Below are 25,546 nucleotides of genomic sequence, written 5' to 3'. Positions count from 1 at the left end.
ACGGGTGTGTGCCCGGTGACCGTGTCGTTCGATGCCTGATGCAATGCATTATTTTTTCTTTTCTTTTCCTTCATTCTTATTTTGATGGGCCACTAGTGTACGAGAAAAGAAAACCAGGTGAAGTGCAATAATGGCCATCAGCTCGGCGGTACGTCCGTGTCTTGCTTTGATTGTGTTTTCCTCCTTTTTTTTTTTTTTTTTTTTCCTTTCCTTTCCTTTGGAATTAGACGAAACTAAGGAGGAAGAAGAAGAAGGCAAAAAAAAAAAAAAAAAAAAAAAAAAAAACTGTTTGCTGGCCTTTTCCGCTACTTGAATTCCTTCGCTTCAAGGTGCGTGTGTGTTTGAAGGCACCTCATTCCATCCGCTTTAATCAATTTTCATTTTTTTTTTTTTTTTTTTTTTTTTTTGGCGGTTTAGGAAATATGATTTCTTTTTTTTTTTTTAAAGATAGATATATATATATATGGATGTATAAATCGAAATCAAGCCAATTGTAGAAATCGTTTTTCTTTTCAAGACTTTTGCATTTGGTTTTTTTTATGTTCAATTTTGATTTCATTTCTTATTTCTAAATTTTTTTTTTTTTTTTTTTTTTGGTTGTGTTCAAAGGATGTGACCTCTCTCCTTGGCTTTGAGAAGGGGTTGTCCCGGCGCCGACCATGGGCGGAGTTTCAGTCCATTCGCCCCCTTTTTCCTCCTCCTTCACTCTTGTTCTTCTGCCGTGAAGGGTGGCTCGGTACTCGGTGCACAGGGTGGCCGATGATGGAGGGGGGGTGGGGAGTTGGGAGGTTTGAAGGCAAGAAGAATAACAACATTGAACATTCTTACAGGTAACTAGCCAAAAATCGATGGCTTTTGATTGATGAATTATCATTTGCCTTGTCTAATTATCCTTCCATTTTTCGATTCATTTCATATTTCCAGTTTAATTTTTTTCTATCGTTTTATACCCTCATTTATTTAAATGTTGAAACAATGGTTAGTTTTTTTTTTTTGTTTTTTTTTTCTCCGAGTCAAAACACAATTATTTTGTCTTCTTCTTTTTCTTATTATTATTATTATTATTATTTATTTATTTATTTTTTTGCTGGACATGTTTGACTTGTGTGTCTACCAGTGCCACGCGCTCGGCTTCTCCCCCCCCAAAAAAAAAATTGTCTTTTGCCTATTATCATCGACGACGACTTCCAGACATCCAACCCAACCAACCCAACCAACCCAACCAACCCACCCACCGCCGCCGCCGCCGCCGCCTCATTTATTTATTTTTTTATTTTCAACCACCCGCCAGTATACCCGCAAGTCCCTCCCACCTCTCCCCCCCCCCCTCCTTTTGCCTTCTAGAGTTTGGAGGGGGCAGGGAGACGGAGCGCGGCTATTTAACGGCGATCTCCGGTTGCCGACCAGCGTGAATTCTCCATCAACATCGGCCGGAACAACGTCGAAAAAAAAACAAACTCTCGCCTATTTTTCCCCCGCTTCCCCTCATCGACATTTCTCTGCTTTGCGAACATTTTTCGTTTGTTCGATCTCTTGTACCGACTGGCCGATCAAAATCTACGACACAGCAAAAGTCTCGTCTTGTGAAAGGAAAGAAAGAGAGTCCCGACTTTTCTTCAGCCAAAAGTGTCATCAACTCTTGAATTCCCGCTTTCGTTGGAAGGAGCAACAGGAGAACAACATCCCCCTTCCCCTCTCCCCAACCAGACGAAATCAACGAAGACTATCTGAAGACTATAAAGATCCAAAGCAGGTCTTTATTCAAACCCGACAAGGTAAGACAAATTTAATTCACATCATACCCCTCGACAGTTTTTTGAACTTTTGTGCCTTTTTTCTTCTTCTTCTTCTTCTTCTTCCCCTTAATCTCCATCCGAAATCCGGTTTCTTTCCTTTTTTATTTCTTTGGCTAATTATCAAAATTCAGGTTTTTTTTTTTTTTTTGGGGGGGGGGGGGGGGGAGTTTACGTACAAATGCCATGAATATGCAAAAAAAAAAAAAAAAAAAAAAAAAAAAAAAAACGTTGGGATAAGCATCTCTGTAATTATGCGTTTGATTTTGGCGGAGGCGCGTCGATAGCACGACAACCCGTAGTCCCGCTAATCAAACTTGCCACAGAGCAACTTGAACGCACGTCTTTTTTTTGTTTTTTTTTTGTTTTTTCTTGCGTTCAACTTGTTTGCCTGTTATATAATCTAAGCATTCATCATTTCATTTGTTTTTTGTTTGTTTTTTTTTTTCTACAAAAAGAAATAATTGGGAAAAAGAAGAATGTTAATTTTAAGTTTCTCCTTGTTCGCATTTTTCTTTGCAATTCTTTCGTTTTGCGTGTCTCTATTCTTGTCGGCCGGCGTGAATTTAACCACCACGGCCTTGGAATTAGCACACACGCAAAAAGAAGAAGAATTATTTTCTTTTTTTTGTTTTCGATATTATTATTTTGAGCTTTTAAAGAAAAGAAAAATCTTTCGCCCACGCCAAGAAGCAAAAAAAAAAAAAACGCGCAATATTTAAATATTTATTCTACCTGCTAGACATATTTAAATAATGTGACGGAAAAGAAAAAAAAAAAAAGGAATGATTCAATACCGGGTTGTCACGACTTGGCCATTTTTTTTTCCCTACCTTTTTCATGTGCCATCTTCTTTTCTTGAAAAGAAAAAAGAAATGGTGCGACACTGACTTTGCAGACCCACGTCTGCGGCCTTGACTCTCTCTTCTTACTCGGCACTAGAAAGACTCGAAAACCTACAGGAAAACAAAATTCTTTTTTTTTTTTTTTTTTAATGTTTTGAGTGGGAAGGGGGGGGGGGAGGGAGGCCGAAACGTCCCTCTATTCAAGGTAAAAAAAAGAAAAAAAAAAAAAGTCGATTTTTAAGGATCTACCGCGCCCTATGGGCCCGATGAAGTCACCCGTTGAATATGGAAAAGAAGTTTATTTTGAAAAAAAAAAAAAAAAAAGAAGCGAAATCTGCATTCCCCTGCTGTTCCATATTGTTTTCTTTTTATTAGCCAACTTAAAAAAAAAAAAAAAAAAAAAAAAAAAAAAAATTAATAATAAAAAAAAAAAAAAAAAAAATGCTCAGCCAGTGGCAAATATGAAGAAAAAAGTCCGATGACTTTTCCAGTCCAGCTGGCCAGCCGCACGTTTTGAACGAAAGAAAAAAAACGTCCTCAATCGACCTTGGATTTCCATCCAGCGGATCAGCGACCATTTTTTTTTTTTTTTTGACGGCCACAACGACAAATCGGTTCTTCTTCCTTTCGTATCTAAGCAGATCGTCATCCTACAATGGGTCAATTAACAACATGACTAGAATCAAAAAACAAAAGTTCGATTGTCTTTTGCGTCAAAAATGAAAAGCCAAACCCCCCCCCCCCCGTCCCCCCGAAAAAAAAAAAAAAAAAAAAGGAAGAGTCGCCAAGTCACGGCGCCTTTGATTTGTGACGAGACGCGCACCTTAACAAGATTTCGAAAATTCTTTGATTTCGAAGAGGAAATGGCGCCGAACGGCCAACACAACACCAAGTGACACTTGAAAAAACATTTTCTTCTTTTCTTTTTTTTTTTTCTCCCGAACGATGAAAATGAAAAGAAGAAGAAAAAAAAAAAAAATTCAAGTTCATTGACACTGGACAAACGAGCTGCTGCTGCTGCTGCTGTTGCTGCACTGGAACGCGTACATTCGGCCGTGCGTTGCCTTTTTTTTTTTTTTTTCGGTTTCTGTTTTTCTCTGCCTGACGCCCAAGGACGCCGTGCACGCAGCCCGGACTTTTCCAACGAAAAAAAAAAAAAAAAAAAAAAAAAAAAAAAAAAACAAATTTGTTTCCCAACCGTCTTTTTTTTTTTTTTTTTGAAAAGGTGCGGGATAGCCGAGCCTTTTCTCACGATGAAAGTTTTCCTTTTTGGCCCAGCAGTCGACGCTATTTTTACGACACTGGCAATTCCTTTAGCGCCCGTGTTTTCTTCCCTAAATGGCCAAACATTGCAAACCGCATCGTCAATCATTTGATTTTGTTTCTTAAAAAAACAAAACAAAACAAAATGTCCATATCTGTCAATATAGATTTGAGTTGATTTCAAAAGACGATAGGATCGAGAGAAAAACGCGCCACTGTTGATCGCGTAATCGAGTAGCTTGTCGCCAAACAACGTCCCCCCTGCCCCCCCCCCCCCCTTCTTCCCTCAACTCGCAAACAGGTTTTTTCTTTTTTTTTTTTTTGATTTATTTCACATGATGTCAAAGCGATCGAGTTTGTTTTTGCATATTTATGCACTGCATTGTCGAGCTGTGCTGTGCAAGCGTGTTTCGTCGTTGTCGCAATGCGACGCAAGCCAATTCTTGAGTCATTTCACTCCCCACCCCCAAATTGGCAAAGTCTACCGTTACAGTTTGAGTTGACGGATTGCTTCAGCCGGCCCGTATCGGGACGGCCACCTACCTTTAGCGTCTACGTTTCGCTCCGAACAGCGCAGGGGCCACCAATGACACGGGAAGGAGGAGGGGGAGGGGGTTTCTTTGCTCGCCTTTGATCAAAACGCCATGTTGAACGCGACCACTTTGCCGATGCAAGGAGTGGGGGCGAACGAACGGCACTCACTACCGTCTGCCCTTGGTCGTCGCCCTGAATGAAATCTAACGGTCCCCTCCCGAACGGGTTTGAGGACCTTTTTTTTTTTTTTTTTTTTTTTTTTTTTCTTTTCTTTTCTTTTTTTCTTTTTTTTTTTTGTATTTGATTTTCTTTTTGTGAAATTTTTGGACCAGGGGAAAAAAAAAAAAAAAGAGAGAAAAGACAAATATAGTCATGCAAATGTGAATGAAAAAGAGACAAGCGCCAGGGTAAAAAAACACAAAAAACAAAAAAAAAAGGAGGGCAATTGAGATTTGTTCCAGCGTCTACATTTGATAAGCCAATGGAGAAAATGAAACGCGTGCACACGTCGATCATTTTTCGCGCATGGCCGATTGACGTGCTCGTTTGACACGGCCAGTTTTCACGTTTTTCTATGCGTTCAACCAGTTGAATGGCGTTGAATGGCGTTGAATGGCGTTGAATGGCGTTGAATGGCGTCGACGGGCAACAGACGTGGAAAAATGACGTGGCACTTTCCATTTCATCTCGTCCCCCCCCCTAGCCCTTTTTTTTATTTATTTATTTATTTTTTTTTTTTTTTTAAAGAAAAAAAAAAATGTGATTTTCGAGTTTTTTTTTTTGGAACGTGTTCAAGTTTTCCCTTTTCTTTCGAATAAAAATTCTTGTCCAGCACAGCCGGAAATGTCGTGATCGGATAGTCACGCATCAAATGCCCTTTTTTTTTTTTCTTTACGCTCATCGCCATTTGCCAGGCAATCAAAATGATACACCCCCCCCCCCCCCTTTAAAAAAAAAAGAAGAAGAAGAAGAAAAAAACGGATGATAGCAGTTGATGTGATAAACTTCCTTTAAAGAAAAAGAAGAAAGAAATTCAAAATTTCAAAGAAAAAAGATTCGATCGTTTATTTATTTATTTTTTTTTTTTCCTTTTAGCTGATCATTTCGTAGTGAAAAGGTAATTGACCTTTTGTTTTTTTTTTTTGTTCATGTGTTGATGCAATTGCTTCCGTTTCGTGAGAGAATGAAAAAACAAGTTTTCTTCTTCATTTTTTTTTTTTTGTTTCTCGACTTCGGAAGGAAAACGCAAAAGTTTCACACACAAGTGACGGCCACGAAAAAAAAAAAAGAAGAAAAGAATTGCGGCTAATGGGTGTGTGGGAAGTGCGTGAACTTGAACTTGGCCAATCTTCTTCTTTTTCACGCTGAGACGCCTATTCCCTCGCGCCATCTTTGTTTTGTTTACGTCAACTTCCGTTTCTAATCAAATTTGCCCTTTTTTTTTTCTTTTCTTTTCTTTTTTTTTTTTTTTTTTTTTTTGTTGTTTCACGAAAAATGCAGAATCTGTTGGAAGATGATTCGCCGAGAGGGAGGCGGAACGGCAAGGACGACGACACTAGCGGCCCTGGTGGCGTTGATGCTCCTCGCTGGACTCACTCATTACACAGTCACTGCCGGTAAGTTCCTTTTTTTTCTTTCTATTTTCTTAATTGAACACGCACAAGGACAAGCGTAGCATTTCATTCGATGACGACTCGTATTTATCTTTAAACATGTATAAATATCGAATCATTTTTGAAAGACCTTTTGGGCGAAATGATTGCCACCCCGCAACGACATCTGGTTGTTCCTCTTTGTTTTGTTTTTTTTTCTCCCACCAATCATTTTTTTTGGTTGTTTTTTTTTTTGGTGTAGTTGGGTTTCCCGTGTGATTACACACAAACACAACAGCAACAACAACAGCAAAACAAAAAAAAAAAAAACAACACACGCACAGGGAAAAGAAAAAAAGGGGGGGGGGATAGGGAAACCTTGGGGGTATGGCGTGACACACGCAAAGGTTGGCTTTTGATGTCACGCAAAGTGAACGCGTGAAAAAGACGATGCGGCGGTGGTGGCGAGGGAGCAGAGCTGCGTCTCTACGTGCAATCAAATGAGCGTCATAAAGACGTGGCCCTCCCCTTGAGATGGTTCACAAGACGGCGGGTCCCAACACCAAGTTCAACTTCCTTTTCGTTTTTGTTTTTTTTTTGTTTTCTTTTCGTTTGAGAAGAAAAAAAAAAAAAAAAAAAAAGCTCATCCCGATCATTACGAAAATGATTACACATTTTACAAAACCGCCAAAACGACGGGAGACCTTTTTTTTTTTTTTTTTTTCTTTTTCAACGTTTAGAAAACGCCCCTTCCTAAAACAATTCCCACCCAGATTTCGAAAAAAACAAAACAAAAAAAAAAAAACAAAAGGGAAAAGTGAACTTGAAAAACCAAAGAAGATCCCCGTGCCAACACGAAGACTTTGGCTTGCCATTTGGCTCCACAACGCGTAGGTTTTTTGTTTTTGTTTTGTTTTTTTTTCTAGACGGGCGTGGGCGGATGTGTTTTCCCCCTTATTGACATTGTACGGTCCAGATGGCCGTTCTTTCAAAAAAAAAAAAAGAAAAAGAAAAAGAAAAAGGGAAATAGCGCTGACGTTTAAACGGGCGAAACGAAAAGGAATGCAAATAGCGTGAAACGGCTAAACGGTTGCCCATTTTCGAACGGCGCACATTTTCGTTCCAGCCGGCTTCTATTCAATCGAAAAGTAACCAACACATTGCAGCTATGCAACGACGCGTGTTGCTGGCCCTATCCAAAAGCGATTGTCTGCGTTCTGACAAACAATCGATGGCGAAAAGAAAAAAACAATGTGTTGTGCCTGATCAACGCCTGATCCAACTGGCTGAAACGAATGGATTTGTGCGTTTGACGGTGTTTCACCTCTAATCAATTAGGCGAGGCATTCGAGCTGACGTGTGTGCCGACCTATATTGCTAGGCACACGTCCAATCACTTCCTGTGTGCGCTTGAAAACTGTGCCAAGGGCTGTCTCTCTTTTTCTGTTTTCTTTTTCTTTTCTTTTCATTTCGGCCGATTCGATTTCACTCTGCGTTTTCGCTTTCGAATGAGTTTGGAACAACATTCGCTTTTTTCTTTTTTTTTTTTTTTTTCTCGGTGGGTTACACAGACCCGGATTTAGGCTTTCATTCCATTATTTATAGCCGCTGTTCATTTTTTTAAAACAAATTTAAAATAAAAAAAAAAAAAGAAGGGAGTGAAATTGCGTTCCGTATGAGCCGTGTTTGCCGGTTGGTTTAGCATCATCTATGCCAGTTGTATACACATTCGAATGACTGGGCACAATTGCCAACACCTAGACATTGACTCTTTAATCTCTCGGATCGGTTTTTTTTGGGGTTTTTTTTTTTGGTTTTTTTTTTGGTTTTTTTTTTACAGTCCATGTTATCACCTTTTGACTAATTGGCCTCTATTATATTTTTCTCGTTTTCTTTTTGAAATGTATGTGTCTCGCATTGAAAACGTACGTGCAGCTCCATGGGAATCGGAACCGGAATCAGGTAAATACACGGCGTTGCTGCCTCTATACATCATCGATAATCACAAGCTTTCCGCTTGCCGTGCCAAATGATGATTCATCATCATCCCTTTTTTGCACATCCTTTTTTTTTCGTTTTCGTTTTCGTACCATCATCTTAATATTTATTTTTCTTTTTTTGTTTTTTTTTAATGCGAAAAAAAAAAAACAAAAAAAAACGAAAACATGCAGGATGTTACTACATGTTCCAGCACTACAACGAAGGTGACCGGATCATCACGAACGAGCCTTGCCTCAACTGCACCTGCCACGACTCGATGCTCATGTGCTTCCTCAAGGTCTGCCCGTTTGCCAAGCCCATCGGCCAGCACTGCCAGATCGAGAAACGGCCCGATCAGTGTTGCCCCATCATTACTTGTCCCGAACGTAATGCGCTTTTTTTTTTTTTTTTATTATTATTTTTTTCTTCTTTTTTTCTTTCTTTTTTTTTTTTTATCTTTTTTTGAGTTGTTGAGATGTAACAAAGAAAAGAGATGCCATCTTTCTTAAAAAAAAAAAAAAAAAATGAAACCGAAGGTGATGATGTCATGCACGGAGAATCCTCTTTATTAGATTTTTCAACATGTAAACGTCAGCTTGAAAAATGGCAGACATCCTTGATCTTGACTTTGACTGAAAAAAAAAAAAAAAATGTCTTGTTTCAATAGTTCCGGTGCCCATCATGAGCATGAACATGACCTTGCCGGCCATCGGTGGTGATGGCTCATCGTCGCCGTCATCGCCATCGACGTCAGGCACCGTGACGACGACGTTCCGACCTCCGCAAACGGTGGTGACGCCATCGGGCAGCGTCAATTTACCCGACTCCGAGGGCTGCATGATCGACGGCAAATTCTACGGAGACGGCGCCCAGGTGCCGTCGGATCCCAGCAAGCCGTGCGACCTTTGCTACTGCATCCGCAACCACACGGCCTGCGTCATGCAAGAGTGCGTCCTCCAAGTGGACGGATGCTCACCAGTCCTCTTGGACGGCGTCTGCTGCCCGGTGCGCTACGACTGCGACGCGGCCAACTTGACGAGCAGCAGCAGCTCGACGACGCCCGTACCCGCTGGCGGAGGCCAATTCGGCTGCACGCTGGACGGCCAGTCGTACAGCGACGGCGACTTTGTGCCGTCGGCCAACCCGTGCGATTATTGCTACTGCATGCACGGTGATATCGTCTGCGCCGTCCAGGATTGCGCCCATCCGCTGGAGTACTTTTCCACCGAGTGCAAGCAGGTGGCGAAAAGCAACCCGGCCCAGTGCTGTCCGACCTACGAGTGCGGAGCCGTCTCTCCGCCACCTCTGCCCGGCGGCGGCGGCGTCGTCGTCGTCGACGGTGAGGAAGACGCTACGACTGTTTCGGCTGTGACGGAGAGCGGTCCCATCTCTTCGACGTCGTCTGTTCCGGCTACTGCATCATCGGCTCCAGCTACGGCATCGTCCACTCCTGCTAGTTCGTCATCCGTTCCGGAAGAATCGACTGTCTCTGCCTCTGAAGGATCGGCATCTGCTTCAGGAGAGCCTGTTTCTGAAGGATCTTTGGTCTCATCCGCCGCGGAAGAATCGACTGCGTCTGCCTCCTCTGAAGAACCAGCGTCGTCCGTCTCGGAAGGATCTTTAGTCTCATCTGTTGCAGAAGAAACGACCGTGTCTACCTCAGAAGAAGCGGCATCGTCCGTCACAGAGGCACCCGTCTCATCCGTTGGCCAATCGTCTACGGCGTCCGTTTCAGAAGGACCCGTTTCAGAAGGACCCGTTTCGTCGGCGGCACCCCAAGAATCCACGGCTTCCGTTTCGGAAGAATCGTCAGTCTCGTCGGCCACGGAAGATTCGACGGCATCCGCCCCAGAAGGATCACCGGAAGAATCGACTGCTTCCGTCTCAGAAGGAGCCATTTCATCCAGCACTGAAGAACCGACAGTTTCCGTCTCGGAAGGACCGGCTTCGTCCAGCACAGAAGGAGCCGTCTCGTCGGCCACGCAAGAATCTACAGCCTCTGTTTCAGAAGAATCCGCCACATCCGTTGCCGAAGAAGAAGAAAGCGCCACACCTGCACCCGAAGATGTCAAGCCGCCCGTCTCGCAAGAAGCAGCCACATCCGCTCCGCTAGATACGACTCCATCGGATGTTGACGAAGCAACGGAAGAGGCCGACCCATCGAGCAGCAGCAGCAGCGGCAGCGGCGGCAGTGCCACAGTAGCGCCGTCGATCGCCCCAGAAGAAGACATCAAGACGACACCGCTGGAGCAGACCAATGGCGCCACTGTCGCCCCATCCGAACCCATCGACGCGGCCCCTCCTGCCACCACCGACGCTCCGTCGTCGTCCTCCTCCTCCTCCTCCTCCTCCAGCTCGTCGACTGAAGCGCAAGAAGAGGACGTAGTCACTGCCATCCCTTCATCGTCGTCGTCGTCCACGTCCGGCCCCGAATCGCAATCGCAATCTGAAAGCGAAGTCGAAGGATCTGGAAGCGTTTCGTCTGAAAGTCCCGCTCCGACTGACCCCTCCGAATCGGCCGAACCGGCCACAACAACCGATGATGAGACGACGGACGAGAACGTCGTCACCGAAGATGCCTTCGCCAACAGCACTGGCAGCACTCCGGCACCACTGCCTTCGACATCGACGGCATCGGCAGAGGAGACGACCGACCCATCCGATTCCGTCGCCAGCGTCGCCACGACGCTCGCCCCTCAAGCCGAAACCGATGGTGGCAGCACCACCGACGACGACGAGGTGGCGCCGACAATCTCCCCGCAAGGAGGCCCAGACTCGACACCGCCGCCGCCTGAATCTCTAGTGACTGACGCCTTCGAGTCTTCTTCGACCGAGCAGCCGGATCAAGGCGGAGACGTCCACACGTCGTCGACGACGATTGCTGGTGGACCGGATTCCATCCCACCATCGGCCACTGAAGCGCTAGGAGGAGATGAGCAGCCAACGGATGCCCCCTCCGTTCCAGTCGTTTCGACGCCGAGCTCTGAACTGGAAGCCAAGCCGACCGAACAAGAAACGCCTGCCACCGACAGTGCGGAAGGAATCAGCAGCATTATTAGTAGTAGTACTACTACTACTACTACACCGGCTTCCGAAATCGAAACGGACGGCCCTAGCACGGACGGCCCTAGCACGGACGGCCCTAGCACGGACGGCCCTAGCACGGACGGCCCTAGCACGGACGACGCTAGCGCCGAAACGTCCACCGACGCCCCGCAAGAAATCGCAACCGGATCGTCTTCGCTTGCGCCAGCCACTGACTCTGCCGTAACGGATGCGCCCTCGTCCGGTGCTGCTGAAGAGAGCGAGAAACCCACCGGCCAACCGGAAGAACCCGTCCACGTCACGGAAATCGATCCGCTGCCCGTCACCGAGCCCAGCCTTCCCATCGGCGAATCGTCGACCGACAGCGGCGCTCCAGTGCCCACCGACAGCGGCGCTCCAGTGCCCACCGACAGCCAACAGCCGTCGTCCAGCAGCACGGAAGAATCTGCGTCCAGCAGCAGCAGCACAGCCACACCAGTCCCCTCCGCCACGGATGCCGAAGACTTGGAGCAAGTGACGGAAAGCGGAAGCACGTCGGCCCCTCAGGAAGAAACGTCTGAAGAAACATTGGCCACGACGTCCGTACCGGAAGCGGAAGCGTCGGCCGCAACGGCAGCGCCTTCTAGCCACAACACGGTGCCGCAAACGGCCGCCTCCACCTTAGAGACGGAAGCGCCGACGGTGACGGACGACTCGTTCACGACGCCTTCGACGGACACGAGCGCCATCCCTGGCGAGGGCAGCTGCCTGTTGAACAACGTGACGTACGCCGATGGGGCCGACGTGCCGGTGCCCAGCCCGTGCCAGCAGTCGTGCTCGTGCGAGTCGTCCATCATCCGCTGCGTCATCGTCGAGTGCCAGGAGAAGCCCGACCACATGCCCAACTGCAGGCCCGTCTTTTCGCCGGACAAGTGCTGCCCGCATTTCGAGTGCGACGAAGACGGCAGTGGCCAAGAACTTACGGAGCCGCCTACCACTTTGATTCCAGACGATGCGGCGGCATCCAGCTCTTCGACGCCTGCCACTGCTGCCACTGCTGGCACTGCTGGCACTGAAATCGTCTGCTAACGAGGAGGAGCAGGAGGTCACTTCGGCGCCAGAAGGTTCCGGTGCGGAAGAGAGCGTCGTTTCCAGTTCAGCCAAACCAGAAGAAGAAGAAGAAGAAGAAGAGGCCGAAACGGACGATACGACGAGCACAGTCGAATCCGAATCCAGCGGCACCACTAGCACCGTCACCACCACAACTGGCCAACCGATCGCCGTCACGGATGCCGAGGAAGAATCCGCACCGGCTACAGACGCTCCGTCGGCGTCGTCGACCTCTTCTCCAGATGCCACTCCATCACAAACGGATGTCTCCTCTTCCGGCCAAGAGACTTTGGAAACGACATCGACAGAGTCGTCGCCGGCGTCCAGCACAGACGACGCTGACGCTGACGTCACTAGCTCTTCATCATCAACCGGAAGCGAATCACCATCTGAAACGTCGGACAAACCTGAGGGGTCAGAGGCGGCCGCAACGGACGCCACTGCCGTCGATGAATCGACCGAATCAGCCCAAGTACCGTCGTCGACTGACGATTCGAGCCCATCGGTCGATGCGTCCGTAACGACGCCACCATCCGAAATCGACTCTGGCTCGCAAGTGTCTTCGACGGCCGAACCGACCGACGCTGGATCCGACGTCTCGTCCGCCAGCAGCGGCAGCAGCAGCGGCAGCAGCAGCAGCACTACTGAGGCGCCTTCCACAGAATCGCAATCGGCCACGGAACCGTTGGACTTTGAGATCGAAACGCAACCGCCCGGCACGGCCAGTCCCACTATCGAATTGAGCGGCCCCTCCATCGGAACGACTTCTGTCGCACCTGCAACCGACGCCGATGACGAAACGCTTTCCAGTAGCAGTTCCAGCCCGTCGTCGACATCCGCCCCGCAAACGACTGACTCTGCTGCTTCCGGTGAGATCGAAGGATCCGGATCTGAATCTGGATCTGAATCTGGTTCTGCAACTGAATCTGAATCTGGTTCTGCAACTGAATCTGAATCTGGTACTGCAACTGAATCCGCATCTGAAGCTGCACCTGAATCGGAATCGAGTGGCGTGCCTGTCGTGACGGTGGCAACGCCGCAAGAAGAGACGAGCACATCGGAACTGGAAGCGTCGCCGTCTGTCTCGCCAGTTGCAACGACCGACTCTTCCGCACCTGCTGAATCCGTTTCTGAATCTGGGCCCGAATCGACTGCTGCTGCTGCTGCAACTGAATCGGATGGATCTTCGTCGTCATCAGCATCAGCTGGGGTAACTGCCTCATCGACCGAGGCCACGTCGTCGTCTGAATCTGAAGACTCGACTGCGACGCCCGAAGGATCAGAGGAAGTTGGCCCAACCACCGAATCAGTGCCCGCCGCTGTTGCCGAAACGAGTTCGACGGAAGGTTCTGCCGTACCGGAAACGAGTTCGACGGAAGGTTCTGTCGTTCCATCGACTGGAAGCGAATGGCAAGAGACTGACGCACCCCAAGTTGGCGGCTCATCGACCGAATCATCTGCCTTAGTTCCAGCAACCGAATCGGAAGCCATCGCCACTGCGGCCCCTGAATCGACCGGATCTACCAGCGCGTCGCAAGCTCCTTCCGACGCACCCACGGATTCGGCGGACGCGACGACACCTGAAGCGGCCGCACCGGCCGAAACCACCGACACGGCCCCTTCCCTCTCGTCGACGGAAGCATCGCCAGCCTCATCCACTGAATCGAGTGAATCGGAGCCGGCCGCCACACCGCAATCTGCCGACGCTACGACGCAAGACTTTTCGTCTTCTTCTTCTTCTTCTCCTTCTCCAACTGCCGTTGATTCCGGTGTTTCGTCGTCGTCGTCGTCGTCGTCGTCGTCGACGCTGTCTCCATCCACTGAAGCGGAATGGGAAGCAACGACGCCATCCGTGTCATCGGCTTCGACTGAACAAGTTGCTCCTTCCTCTTCCACGTCCGAATCAGCGGCCACTGAAGACGCTTCGTCATCTCCTTCCGACGCCGCATCTGCCACCGAAGATCCATCTTCCGCATCGCAATCTGTAGGATCTAGCACGGATGGTGCATCGACATCCGCGGCGGCCGAATCTAGCGCTTCGCCAACCACACAAGCTGCTTCCTCATCCGCACCGGAATCTGAAGGACCCACCACTACTGCCACTTCAGAATCCGGTCCCATTGCCGAATCGACGCCAGCAGCTCCCGTTTCGTCCTCATCGGAAGGCGAATCCGTCGCATCGACGACCTCAGCCGCTCCAGTTGACGCATCGACCGAAGCTTCTCAAACCGTTGCTGCTGGAACCGGTGAAACGGACGAGCCTACGCCATCAGAATCGGACGTCGTCAGCGGAGCGACCCAAGCTCCCAGCGTCGGATCTACCAGACCATCGCTGTCGGTCGGATCCGGTGGATCAACTCGGCCCCCATTCAGCCCCGCTGAGCCCAGCACGACGGCCGAGCCTGACATCGCGCCCGTCTCATCCACAGTTGAAGCCGAAGCCGCCGTCACCACCACCGTCACCACCACCACCACCACCAGCAGCAGCAGCCCGGCAGTACCCATCGAATCGAGCACGACAGCCGCCACCGCTAGCGCTGGCGCCACCGTCTCTGAGGTTCCGTTGAGCTCCAGCAGCATCGACGCCGGCAATTTGGAAACGTCGTCTGGCCCCACTTCGCCGGCCACGCCGACCGACGTGGAGGAGACGGAAATTGCTCCGGGCGCCTGCCTCTTTGACGGCAAGGTCTACGTCTCTGCCCAGCAGATCCCCCGCGACGACCACTGCGATTTCTGCTTCTGCTTCCGCGGCGACATCATCTGTCTCCAGCAATCCTGCCCGCCGCCCATCCCTGGCTGTCTCGAGGAGAACATCGCCGGCTTCTGTTGTCCGCGCTACGAGTGTCCCGTCCGCCAAGTGACGCACAACGTCACCTGGCATTCGGGCGACCACCGCAACAACCCGGCCGCCCTGGCCGGCGCCTTGGCCGGCATCCCGCAGGGATTCAACGTCGAACTGTCTGATGGCGTCCAAGATGGCGACCAGGTCGAGGTCGAAGGTTGCGAAATCAAAGGAGAATTCTACCGCTTTGGCGAACTGGTTGGACCCGCATCCGGACCTTGCCTCGAATGCCGGTCAGTTTTTTTTTTTTGCCTTTTTATTTCCTTTTTTCTTTTCTTTTTTTTTTTTTTTTTTTTTTCTTTCAATTTCGCTTCGAAAAATGAGAAATGGTAATCGTAATTTCAATTGTTTTCGTTTGTTTTTTGTTTTGTTTTTTTTCTTTGAAACAAACACAAAAAAAAACAAAAAACAGATGCGGCAAGGGCGGTATGATGGAGTGCGACCCTCGCGAATGCCAACCGGAGCCGACGCTGAGAAAAGTCATGGCGCTGGCGGCTTCACGCCGTCGTCGGCACGTCGACGCCGACGGTCTCGTCTGGATCGGTGGCAAACCGAGAAGGCATTGAGGGGGTGAGAGGAACCCATTCGCGCGTCTCACTCTCTCTCTCTGTGCGTCTGTGCCTCGATGGTCCTCCCCCCCCCCCCACCTCTTTATTTTTTTTTATTTGAATTTTTTTTTTATTACCCAACATTCCCGCCACAAACAATCCAGCCACGTCACGCGTTCCCCTCCTTGACTTTCCAAAACGACCACTTGCGGAATTTGATGTGACTCTTCTTTTTTTTGTTTTTTTTTTTCGATTTCGATTTTTTCGAAACATATTTTTGAAAGTGAATGCACGCGATCGAAAGTGCAAGGCCATTTTTATATGACGATTTGCCAGTGAATTGTTTTGACGCTCTTTTGTGTGCGCGTTTTTCTTTCCCCATTTTTTTTTTTTTTTTTTTAAATGGTAAATAGGTTCTTCCCCACTTTCTTCATCTTTTTTCAGGCCGCTCAAGAAGAAAAAAAAAGAAAGAAAAACAACGGCATGCAATCACGTTCCATTACTCCCGACCCCTACCCTCCCCCCCAAAAAAACCCCAATTAGACGATACCTGTGTGCTTATATTTATTCATTCATACCAAAAAAAAAAAAAAAAAAAAAAAAAAACTCGATAGGGATTTGCAATTGCTTTTCTTCACTAGACGGTTGATTGACTTGACGCCCTTACTAACCTAACCGTTCTTCTTTAGCAGATTTTAGCTGTTAGGATCAAATTCAGTTCCCGTTTTTTTGCTTATTTTTTTTGGAACAATTTTTAACCGACCCTGGTGGAAAGGTGGACGCAAGGTAGTTCTGTTTTTTAATCGAATTGAAAACCAGAGACACACTAAAAAAAAAAAAAAAAAAAAGGAAAGAAAAAACAAGCGATTTAAATGTGTTTGATTCTATTAAGGTTTTCGACTTTGGGGGGCAAATTTGTTGATCTATATTTTTGTAGTATTTTTTTCGTTGAGGTGATGGGGTTTTCCATGTCATATCGATAGCCGCGTTTTATTCCGTGTCTGTGTGTGTTTTTCGTGGTTTTCTTTGCGTGTTTTTTTTTGTTTTTTTTTAATTCGTATTCTACCCAAACTTTCCTCGTTATTAGACAAAAAGTGACGACGCTGCTCAACAACAACAAAGTTGATTCAAATGATCGATTTCCTACGGGGCAAACGAATGATTGCAGGAATCATAACCGTGCGGCAGTTATTTTCAGCAAAAAAAAAAACAAACGGGAGGAAAACTCGTTAGGAAACAAACAACAACAACAACACAGTTAGAAACAAACAACAACAACAAAAAAAAGGATTCGGCTTCCTTTATTATTTATTATTTAGTCGGTTTCAGCTTTGACGGTTCATTTCGTTTTCTTTATTTTATTTTATTTTTTTTTTTTGACGTGACATGTGTGTATAATGTTTCATCTTCTTGTGTTGGCGTCTTGTTATTTCCTGATCAAAAAAGATGCAACGACTCCCTCCCCGCGCTCGTCCCTAGTGGTGATTACAATACTCTTTTATCTCTTCCTCCCCCACCCCCCCCCCTTTTTTTTCTATTTGACGATTCGTTTTTGTTTTGTTTTTTCTCATTTTTTTTTTCCCTGAATTTTGTGTACTTTTATTTTTTTGTTTTGTTGTCGATTCATACCGACTTGCAATAACAATCATTGTGAAGCAAAACGATCTCTATTTATTTAGTTGCTAACTTGGCGGTACGTACTGGCACAACAGATTCGTGGCGGAACGTACTGGCGCTCAGCTATACACAAACTATGTCTGTCGCGCCGGAACGCGCTGGCGATGGGACGGGTGCTTAGACTTGCGTCTGTCGCGCCAGTACGTTCCGCCAATCGCAGCGCCTTCCCAACGCTCGTCACTTCGTGCTTCGTTTAGTTTCACAAAGCTTCCATCTGTTTCATTTTTTTTTTGTATTTATTTCTACAAAAGTAGTAAAAAAAAAAAAAAAGGAACAGTTTTTGTTGAACTATGAAGTAGTACGTAAGACAAGACACGGGCAACTGATGACTACAAAAGTGTGAATTACAAACCACTTTCTCTTTCCTTTTTTTGGGGGGTATGTGTTTGTGTTTGTGTGTGGGGGGGGGGAGGGGTTCAAAGTGAGACGTGGACACAAAGAATTGCACGGGAACGGCAAAGGCCCTAGACGAGTATTTTCTTTTCAGCACTTGATGACTGGATTTTGGTAGTTTTTTTTTTGGGTTGTCTTGTGTCGCACCGGATGTTTTCATTCGCCACGGTTTTCTTTGGTTTCGCTTGATGCTATAATACTATCACTGGGCCAGAAAATTAAGAGCAACAATTAGAAAAAATAAATAGGAAAAAAAAAATAAACATTGGGGATTTAGATAAATAACGAAGCAAATGGAACAATATTCATCGCTGGAGAAACCAGAGCCGTTGGCGAAGTGGGTCATGACTGTCCAGTCCCTCGACCCATTTCCGTACTCCTGTCAATAGGACTGAAGTGGTGACGAGAAGGGCGCCAATCAGGCTGATCCAGCCAGGTATTTCGTTCAGAAATATCACCTTGGTTTTTTTTCATTTCATATTTAAAAAAAAAATGATAATAAAAATTCGACATTAAATTTTTAGTTTTATGATGTTTCTAGTAGCTGGGTGCCATACCTGCCAAATGAAAGCAAAGACAACATCAGCCGACCGGGCAATGGCCACGGGTCCAGCTTGTTCGTGTTGCAGCGCCATCGTCAGCAAGATCTGTCCGGCGAAGCTGAAAACGGCCAATAAAACCATCAAGTAGCGGTCGTGACCGCAAGCCGGCAGACAAAGCTCGTTCAGCGCCCAAGTGGTCATAAACGTTTGCAGAATGGCGAACGCGCCAAACGACGACATAATCACCGAAAAGTGGAGACCCTTCAAGGTAAAAACGTCCATTTAAAAATAAGACGAAGAAAAAGTGTAAAGAATAGATAAATAAATGTCCACTTTGAGAGAACGAATGACGACGTAGACATTGGCAGCAAAGAGAGTTCCGCACAAAGCAGCCACTGCTCCCCAGAAAGCGTTGTCGTAGACGCTACCATCTTCTGGCAGCGGTAGTGCGTCCATACTAGCGAAGAGGAAGGGAGGCCTGGCTATCAAAATGCATCCGCACAGCGTCAAAATGATATTGGCGACATGGAACAATCCGCATTCCTCCTAAAAAAATTGCCAACAAAAAAAAAAAAAACACAATCAATTGAATTTCTTTAGAAAGAATGCAAAAGACCAAAGCCGCACCTTGAGGAAAATCCGAGCAAAGATAGCTACGAAGACGGGTACACTGAAAATGATGACGGAAGCATCTGCCAGCGGCATGTGACGCAAAGCGTAGAATTGGCTCATCAAACTGGTCGTGCCGAGAAAAGCTCTGAGGAGGAGAAGCCATCGTTTGCCTTTGGGGAATGGGTCCTCGGATCGGCGGATAACGATCGGTATGCTTGGCAATAAGATGCCGGCGAACCGGTAAGTGGCTAATGCTACCGGATGTACATCAGGTACCAGTTTGACGATCAAAGAGCTGAGCGAAAAGAAGAAACTCGACGCAATAGCCATAATGATCCCCAGGTGAGGTATGCTGCTGATGAGTCGATGCGACGCACGTGACGTCGCTGCAGGACCATTTTCCAGCCCGGATCTGGCCTCCGACTCGCTGGGAGATTCCAGTTCCATCATCTCAGTGTGCCGCAATCTCTGCGCCATCATTTCAGCCTGTACGTTTCTGTTATCAAATGGAAATAATAGACATGGACATGTCGTCTTCTAAAAGCCGTCAGGTACACGTTTTGCAAATGAGCACAGGTCGTGAGAAACACATGAATAGTAACCTTGGACGTGTCGGATACAGAATCAAGGACGTCACGAAGCTACTTGCGTTATCGACTGATGATAATCCACAGAAGCCGCATCTTTTTGTCCCGATTTAATGCATACTCATTGTCAATTACTAGATGCCATTCCTTCCATTTGTTGGCTATGTTCACAGACTGATCTTCTTCCTAAATGTTGTACCTGTACGTAAAACACGGAAACAAGAAAAACAGAATTTCATTTCAATTTCCTTCTATTCTATTAACTAAATTTATGTTATTTATAGATAAGCTGGAGGACATCTATGAAAAAAAGAAAAAAAAAAAAGGGAAATGTCGTTTTTGAGGTGCCGGTTGATTTTGATTTCGTTATTTCGCTCTCTCCATACGCATCCCCAAACTCAATGCACGTAATAATCAGGCAAAAAAAAAAAAAAAAAAAAAAAAAAAATCATGTCTACATATTCTATTAAAAAGCAGGGCTACATTGGAAAAAGCAAAAAAGTTCTGAAACAATTAAAGCAAATAATTACGAGAAACGGTATTTGCGTTCAGGAAAACCCAATGTAACGTGGGTCCTTTTTACACAGATAGACGCTGAAAAACGCTGGTCAACAAGGACTCTGACGTACCTTAATTGACCCAGAATAAAGTGCAGAGCGTATATCCTATAATTGTCGCATATTATACGCTAAGTTTGATCGAATATCATAAACGACGCACAGATCCACTACAATAAGCTAGTTAATTTCCTCCGGATATCTCTTCGTCGTCTGCTTTTTTCAACGGCATCTAGCGAGCAGAATGTTGACGAAAATAAGCTAAACAGCAACAGTCAACAGCGCCAGAAGATATTTCAAAAAGGCTCCGAGCTTTCGCTTTCGAATTAGAAACTCACGCCCTGCTTACGCTCCAATAAGATAACACCAGACTAGAGAAACCATGAACGAAATTGTAGAAGATGAAATGTGGCCTGTTTGTGGGATAAAGAAAGTAGTGCTGCCGCAGGTAGCCAGCAATCACCCTTCGATTTTGAGAAACTCGAAGAAACCTGTCCAACTGGTTCGATGACGTAGATGTTACCAACCAAATAGTTTTCTACAAACCAAGACAGGCGCTTGGATGATTTTCTCTCTCTCAGTTGGAAATCTTCATGTAGCTCACATAGAATTTTGTTACGAATCATGCTAAGTAAAAGGCTTTTCAAAGCTGGGATAGCTGTAGCAGGTGCTTCTTTAGGTGTCTGTTTTAATGAAGAAATCCATGATGGTTGTGTTGGATTCTGGCGATTTGGAAAAACAGCTGCTGCGGTAATTCCAGAATAGTATTACAATCTAATTCGTCTAATTTTCTACGATATTATCAAAGGTGGGGGAAATAATGGTCGACTATAACAAATCACTGTATTCGAAAAAACTGGATAAGGCCTCTCAGGAGTATGCCAACATCAAAAGTGAGGTAATGGAATCAACCATGTTTTTGAAATCCAAGAAGCACAATGTGTTTTAAAATTTCATTGGCTGCATCTTCTGCTTCTTTCAGGTTCATCTTAGGTCAGCACAACGATTGCTGAAACTGTGTGAGAATCTCGGAGGTGCCTACATCAAAGTAGGCCAACATCTTGGTGCCCTCGACTACTTGATTCCTAACGAGTATGTCAGCACAATGAGAGTACTTCAGAGCCGAGCACCTGAATCTAGTTTTGGGGAAGTCTTAAGCATGATTAAGGAAGACCTTCAGTGTGACGTAGGTGTCCTGTATAGGGCAGTAATTTATGACCTGCAATCTGTCTATTATTACTCTTCCTTTGTAGCCCTCAACGGTTTTCCGAACCATAGAAAAGAAACCTCTCGGTACCGCATCGCTTGCCCAAGTTCACAAAGCAGAATTGAACGATGGAACAATTGTCGCCGTCAAAGTACAGCACATTTTAGTCAAAAGTTATTCTACGATTGATCTTAAATCTATGGAGGTATTCTAGCTGTTGGAATCTAAATTTTTCCACGTCCATTTAATTCACATCATTTTATTAACGTCTTCCTTTTTTTTTTTTTTTTTTTTTTACGTTTTGTTATCCTAGATTTTGGTAAATTTTGCATCGTGGGTCTTCCCCGATTTAAAACTGGAATGGTTGATTAGGGAATCCAAGAAAACGTTACCTCAAGAGCTGAACTTCTTGTTGGAGGGTGAAAATGCCGAAAAGACTGCAAGACTCATGAAACATCTACCTTGGCTTAATGTAAACAACAAGTTTACTGTAGTCTCATGTAAATAATGCGAGGCAATTTATTGTTGTCGATCGATAAATATTTGGCAGGTACCGAAAGTTTTTTGGGAGTTCTCTACTCCACGAGTTTTAACTATGGAATATTGTGACGGCTTTGAAATCGCAGCTTTGGAGAAGGAGAAGAAAGCAGAATTTGAACCGTTTAGGAAAGAGATCTCCCGCAAAATCACGCAATTGTATTCCGATATGATTTTTCTGCATGGATACGTCCACTGCGATCCGCATCATGGTTAGTTCATTTTTAAATTTCTTTTTGCTGATCACACTGATTTCACTCCTTATTACTTTACTTTTTCTTTTTAAAATAGGCAATTTGAAAATTGAGCTTGATAAAAAAGGACGTCTTGTTATTCATTTATTGGATCACGGCCTTTACGCAGTTAGTTTGTCTTTAGATGTCGTATAGATGGATACTTTAAACACATTTCTGCTCTTTCTGTTCAGCAACTACCATTTGAGTTTAGGGATAACTATGCCAAATTTTGGATGTCAATCATTCATGCCAACATGAAAGAAATGCAAGAATACTCGGAGAAACTGGGCGTAAAAGAATTGTACTCCTACTTTGCATGCATGGTCTCGGGCCGTTCGATGAGCGCAGTGCTAGGTGGGAAGGTTACTGAAGCGAAAACCGATGAAGAAGAAGAACAAGTGAAAGTTGACGCTTCGAAATATTTGGTGAGTGATCTGCCTGTTCTGCCTGTCGTTCACGCGTGCATTACTTTTTATCTTGTTCGCGCATTTCAGTCGGAAATTATGGAGGTGCTTCATCAAGTTCCAAGCGAAATGCTTTTTATTCTCAAGACCAACGACTTGCTTAGGGGACTTAATAACACACTTGGCGTCAAAGACAACATCAACAGCTTTGCAACCATGTCGCGCTCTTGTGCCAACGCCAGTTACCTCAAGGAGTATCCCCAATGCAAGTCTCTTCCGCACAAGTTATGCGTCATCATGTCGCATTACGTCGCCCACGTTAGGATAACGACTTATCAGCTTTTATTGTGGTGGGCTTCGTGGTGGCGTCATTTGTAAGTTAATGTAAATTTAAGACAATCAAAACTTGTATCTAACTGATTATACTTCAGTACTTTAATAGTAATCAGCGATAGATTTTTCTTTTAGAAATGTTTGGCCGTAAGGATTATGTCTGCGGAGTGAACGCAATACGGTTTCCATCGTGCTACGTTATAGGTCTAAATTGCAAACGGTGAACCCTTCTTAAAATTTGGACTATGATTGCTGTTGGAAAAGGCAATCTAATCAATTTTTCTTGACATTCATCAAATCAAGAAAGAAAACGACGTCGATTGTTTTAAATGCCAATTGCACTATATCTGGTGTGCTATTTAGCCTTACCAATTTAACTCTGTAGCAGACTACTTTTGAATCAAAACAAGCCAGGCATGACATAATTATGCAATATCCTCATCCAGTCCCTCCGAGCATGACAATCAGCATTCATGTTACGTAATTTCCAAATTTGAGTTCGCGAAAATGCAAAGAAAACGCATCGTCAAAGTCGGTTTGGCTTTGGCGAGTGTTTCACTTGGTGTCTATTACAATAAGGAGATCCGTGATGGTTCTATCGGCCTTTTACGTATTGGACGGACAGCGGTTGCAGTAGGCACATCTGGAATTTTTCAGTTTGGATTCCTGTTTGATCAATTTTTTTTCTGAGGTAGGGGAAATTATGCTGGATTACAATCGATCTTTGTATTCCAAAACTGTTGATGTTGCTTCACCAGAATATGCAAAAACCAGGAGTGATGTATGTATTAACTAATATATATATGCAGAAAAATTATAAAAGGGAATAGCTATTACAGATTACAGTATATTTTGATGGAAATACGTAGGTTCATTTGAGATCTGCCCAACGATTGCTCAAACTCTGTGAGAAAAATGGAGGAGCATTCATTAAAGTAGGTCAACATCTTGGCGCCCTGGACTACCTTCTTCCTTTTGAGTATGTAAGCACAATGAAAGTACTTCACAGCCATGCACCCCAGTCCAAATATGAAGATGTTTTAGATGTAATTAAACAAGACTTAAAGTGTGAAGTAAGTGCTGTCTTACCAACTGAGTTACAGTTTGATTTTAAGATTCATTCTATTTTATTATCTTAGCCAACAGAGGTTTTTCGAGTCATAGAAAAGGTACCTCTAGGAACAGCTTCACTTGCTCAAGTTCATAAAGCTGAATTAAATGATGGCACTGTTGTTGCAGTCAAAGTACAGCATCCGTTGGTTAAGGCTTACTCCGCAATCGATATAACGTCTATGGAGGTATGTGTTGCCCTTGTAGCTCCACACCGTTTTCACTTCCATGATTTTATTACTTTAATCATTTTATTTAGGTCTTGGTTAATCTGGCTTCCTGGATTTTCCCCGATCTGAAACTGGAGTGGCTTGTTAGAGAAACCAAAAGAAATTTACCTTGTGAATTAAATTTTATAATGGAAGGTGAAAATGCCGAGAAAACTGCAAAGCTGATGAAGCACTTACCGTGGCTCCATGTAATGTACCGTGGTTAGCTAAAAGTACTAAAATTCCTAATCAAGAATGGACAAATTATGTAACAGATACCAAGAGTCTATTGGAATCTTTCGACAACGCGGGTACTAACTATGGAATATTGTGACGGCTTCGAAATTGGCGCGTTAGGTCATGGGAAAAATCCTGAGTTTGAGCCGTTTAAAAAGGAAATTTCCCAGAAAATCACCCAGTTATATTCTGACATGATTTTCCTACATGGATATGTCCATTGTGATCCGCATCCTGGTAGGTTAATATAGTACTAAATAACTTTGGTACCCCTCATTATTTCAATAACTCATTTATAAACAGGAAATTTAAAAATTGAACTTGATAAGCAAGGGAAGCTTCATATTCATTTGTTGGATCACGGCCTTTACGCGGTAAGTTCGTCGCCCTACCATTTAGGAAAATTCCGAATAATAAATAATAAACTTTTTTTGATTCAGCAATTACCTGCGCAATTTAGAGAAAATTATGCTAAACTTTGGATGTCGATTATTCGATCGAACGTTCACGAAATAGAAGAGGTCTCCGAGAAGCTAGGCGTAAAAGGCTTTCACGGTATCTTTGCGTGTATGGTTTCTGGTCGATCTTGGAATGCGATTTTAGGTGGAATAGACAAACAAAAGAAAACCCTCGAAGAAGAGAAGGAAATCAAAGATGACGCCGCAAAATATTTGGTGAGTGATGTTGGCTTCCGTAATACATTTGTTCTTCCTTTTTAATCATTTAGGTTTAATTGCTCTAGGCTGAAATAATGGAGGTACTTCACCGGGTACCCCGTGAAATGCTTCTAGTTTTCAAAACTAACGACTTACTAAGAGGACTTAACAGCACGCTTGGCGTGAAAAACAACATTGCGAGCTTTGTTACAATGTCAAGATCTTGCGCTAATGCCCATTACCTCAAAGAGTATTCCAATTGCAAGTCTTTTACATGTAAAGTATGTGTCACCGTGTCTCACTATGTCACCCATTTCAAGATAACTGCCTATGAACTTCTTTTATGGTGGGCCTCTTGGTGGACAAACTAGCTAATTAGACTTATTACAAAAAGTATTGAATTGGAGGGCTAGGAACAATTTTTTGTGCAAGAGCGTTTTTGTCTGTTTCAATCGCTTCGATTTTCTAGGAAATAATAAACAGTAAATACGATATCTAGTATCCCACATTTATTTCTACTCTATAAAAAAACTTAAAATGATGAGTTTGGTATGTCTGTCATAATGTGCATTTCCTTTGCTGGCAAAACGTAAAAAAAAAAAGATTTAAATAATATAACAAAGATTCGAACCCGTTAAATCAGCACGGCAGCCGCGATCTATAGCGCAGCGGCATACTTCAGTCACTCCATATAATCATAAGCTGCGTATACTACTGG

General features: G+C 45.0%; 4 protein-coding genes across 5 annotated transcripts; 3 read left to right on the top strand and 1 right to left on the bottom strand.

Moving 5' to 3' along the window:
• Positions 1-7,928: 7,928 nt before the first annotated feature.
• On the top strand, positions 7,929-15,956 carry LOC130704193 (mucin-19-like). Its single transcript, XM_057525660.2, has 5 exons — positions 7,929-7,989; positions 8,199-8,393; positions 8,675-12,100; positions 12,156-15,216; positions 15,396-15,956. The coding sequence occupies exons 1-5, from the start codon at positions 7,929-7,931 to the stop codon at positions 15,547-15,549; spliced, it is 6,897 nt and encodes a 2,298-aa protein (XP_057381643.2). The 3' UTR covers positions 15,550-15,956.
• Positions 15,957-17,493: 1,537 nt separating this feature from the next.
• LOC130704059 (solute carrier family 35 member G1-like) lies at positions 17,494-20,099 on the bottom strand. Its single transcript, XM_057525540.2, has 6 exons — positions 19,972-20,099; positions 19,358-19,541; positions 18,771-19,251; positions 18,477-18,689; positions 18,159-18,404; positions 17,494-18,059 (listed from the first exon to the last, which is right to left on the bottom strand). The coding sequence occupies exons 3-6, from the start codon at positions 19,233-19,235 to the stop codon at positions 17,907-17,909; spliced, it is 1,077 nt and encodes a 358-aa protein (XP_057381523.1). The 5' UTR covers positions 19,236-19,251; positions 19,358-19,541; positions 19,972-20,099; the 3' UTR covers positions 17,494-17,906.
• Positions 20,100-20,338: 239 nt separating this feature from the next.
• On the top strand, positions 20,339-23,041 carry LOC130704303 (aarF domain-containing kinase 1-like). 2 transcript variants are annotated; one of them, XM_057525782.2, is made up of 10 exons: positions 20,339-20,649; positions 20,708-20,797; positions 20,882-21,085; positions 21,153-21,311; positions 21,420-21,578; positions 21,657-21,855; positions 21,935-22,005; positions 22,071-22,304; positions 22,374-22,657; positions 22,752-23,041. In XM_057525782.2, the coding sequence occupies exons 1-10, from the start codon at positions 20,524-20,526 to the stop codon at positions 22,765-22,767; spliced, it is 1,542 nt and encodes a 513-aa protein (XP_057381765.1). In that variant the 5' UTR covers positions 20,339-20,523; the 3' UTR covers positions 22,768-23,041. The 2 variants fall into 2 exon arrangements, with proteins under 2 accessions (XP_057381765.1, XP_057381766.1); XM_057525783.2 differs by having other exon boundaries at positions 22,739-23,041.
• Positions 23,042-23,107: 66 nt separating this feature from the next.
• Positions 23,108-25,322, top strand: LOC130704304 (aarF domain-containing kinase 1-like). The gene is made up of 9 exons (XM_057525784.1): positions 23,108-23,249; positions 23,308-23,397; positions 23,486-23,689; positions 23,756-23,914; positions 23,986-24,144; positions 24,211-24,409; positions 24,476-24,546; positions 24,613-24,846; positions 24,915-25,322. Exons 1-9 carry the CDS (start codon positions 23,124-23,126, stop codon positions 25,197-25,199), a joined length of 1,527 nt encoding a protein of 508 aa, XP_057381767.1. The 5' UTR covers positions 23,108-23,123; the 3' UTR covers positions 25,200-25,322.
• Positions 25,323-25,546: the final 224 nt, after the last annotated feature.

The sequence above is a fragment of the Daphnia carinata genome, chromosome 8 (assembly GCF_022539665.2).
Source record: "Daphnia carinata strain CSIRO-1 chromosome 8, CSIRO_AGI_Dcar_HiC_V3, whole genome shotgun sequence".
Taxonomy (NCBI): domain Eukaryota; kingdom Metazoa; phylum Arthropoda; class Branchiopoda; order Diplostraca; family Daphniidae; genus Daphnia; species Daphnia carinata.
The sequence above is the reverse complement of the archived record's forward strand: the minus strand, read 5'-3'. Positions and strand labels throughout refer to the sequence as shown.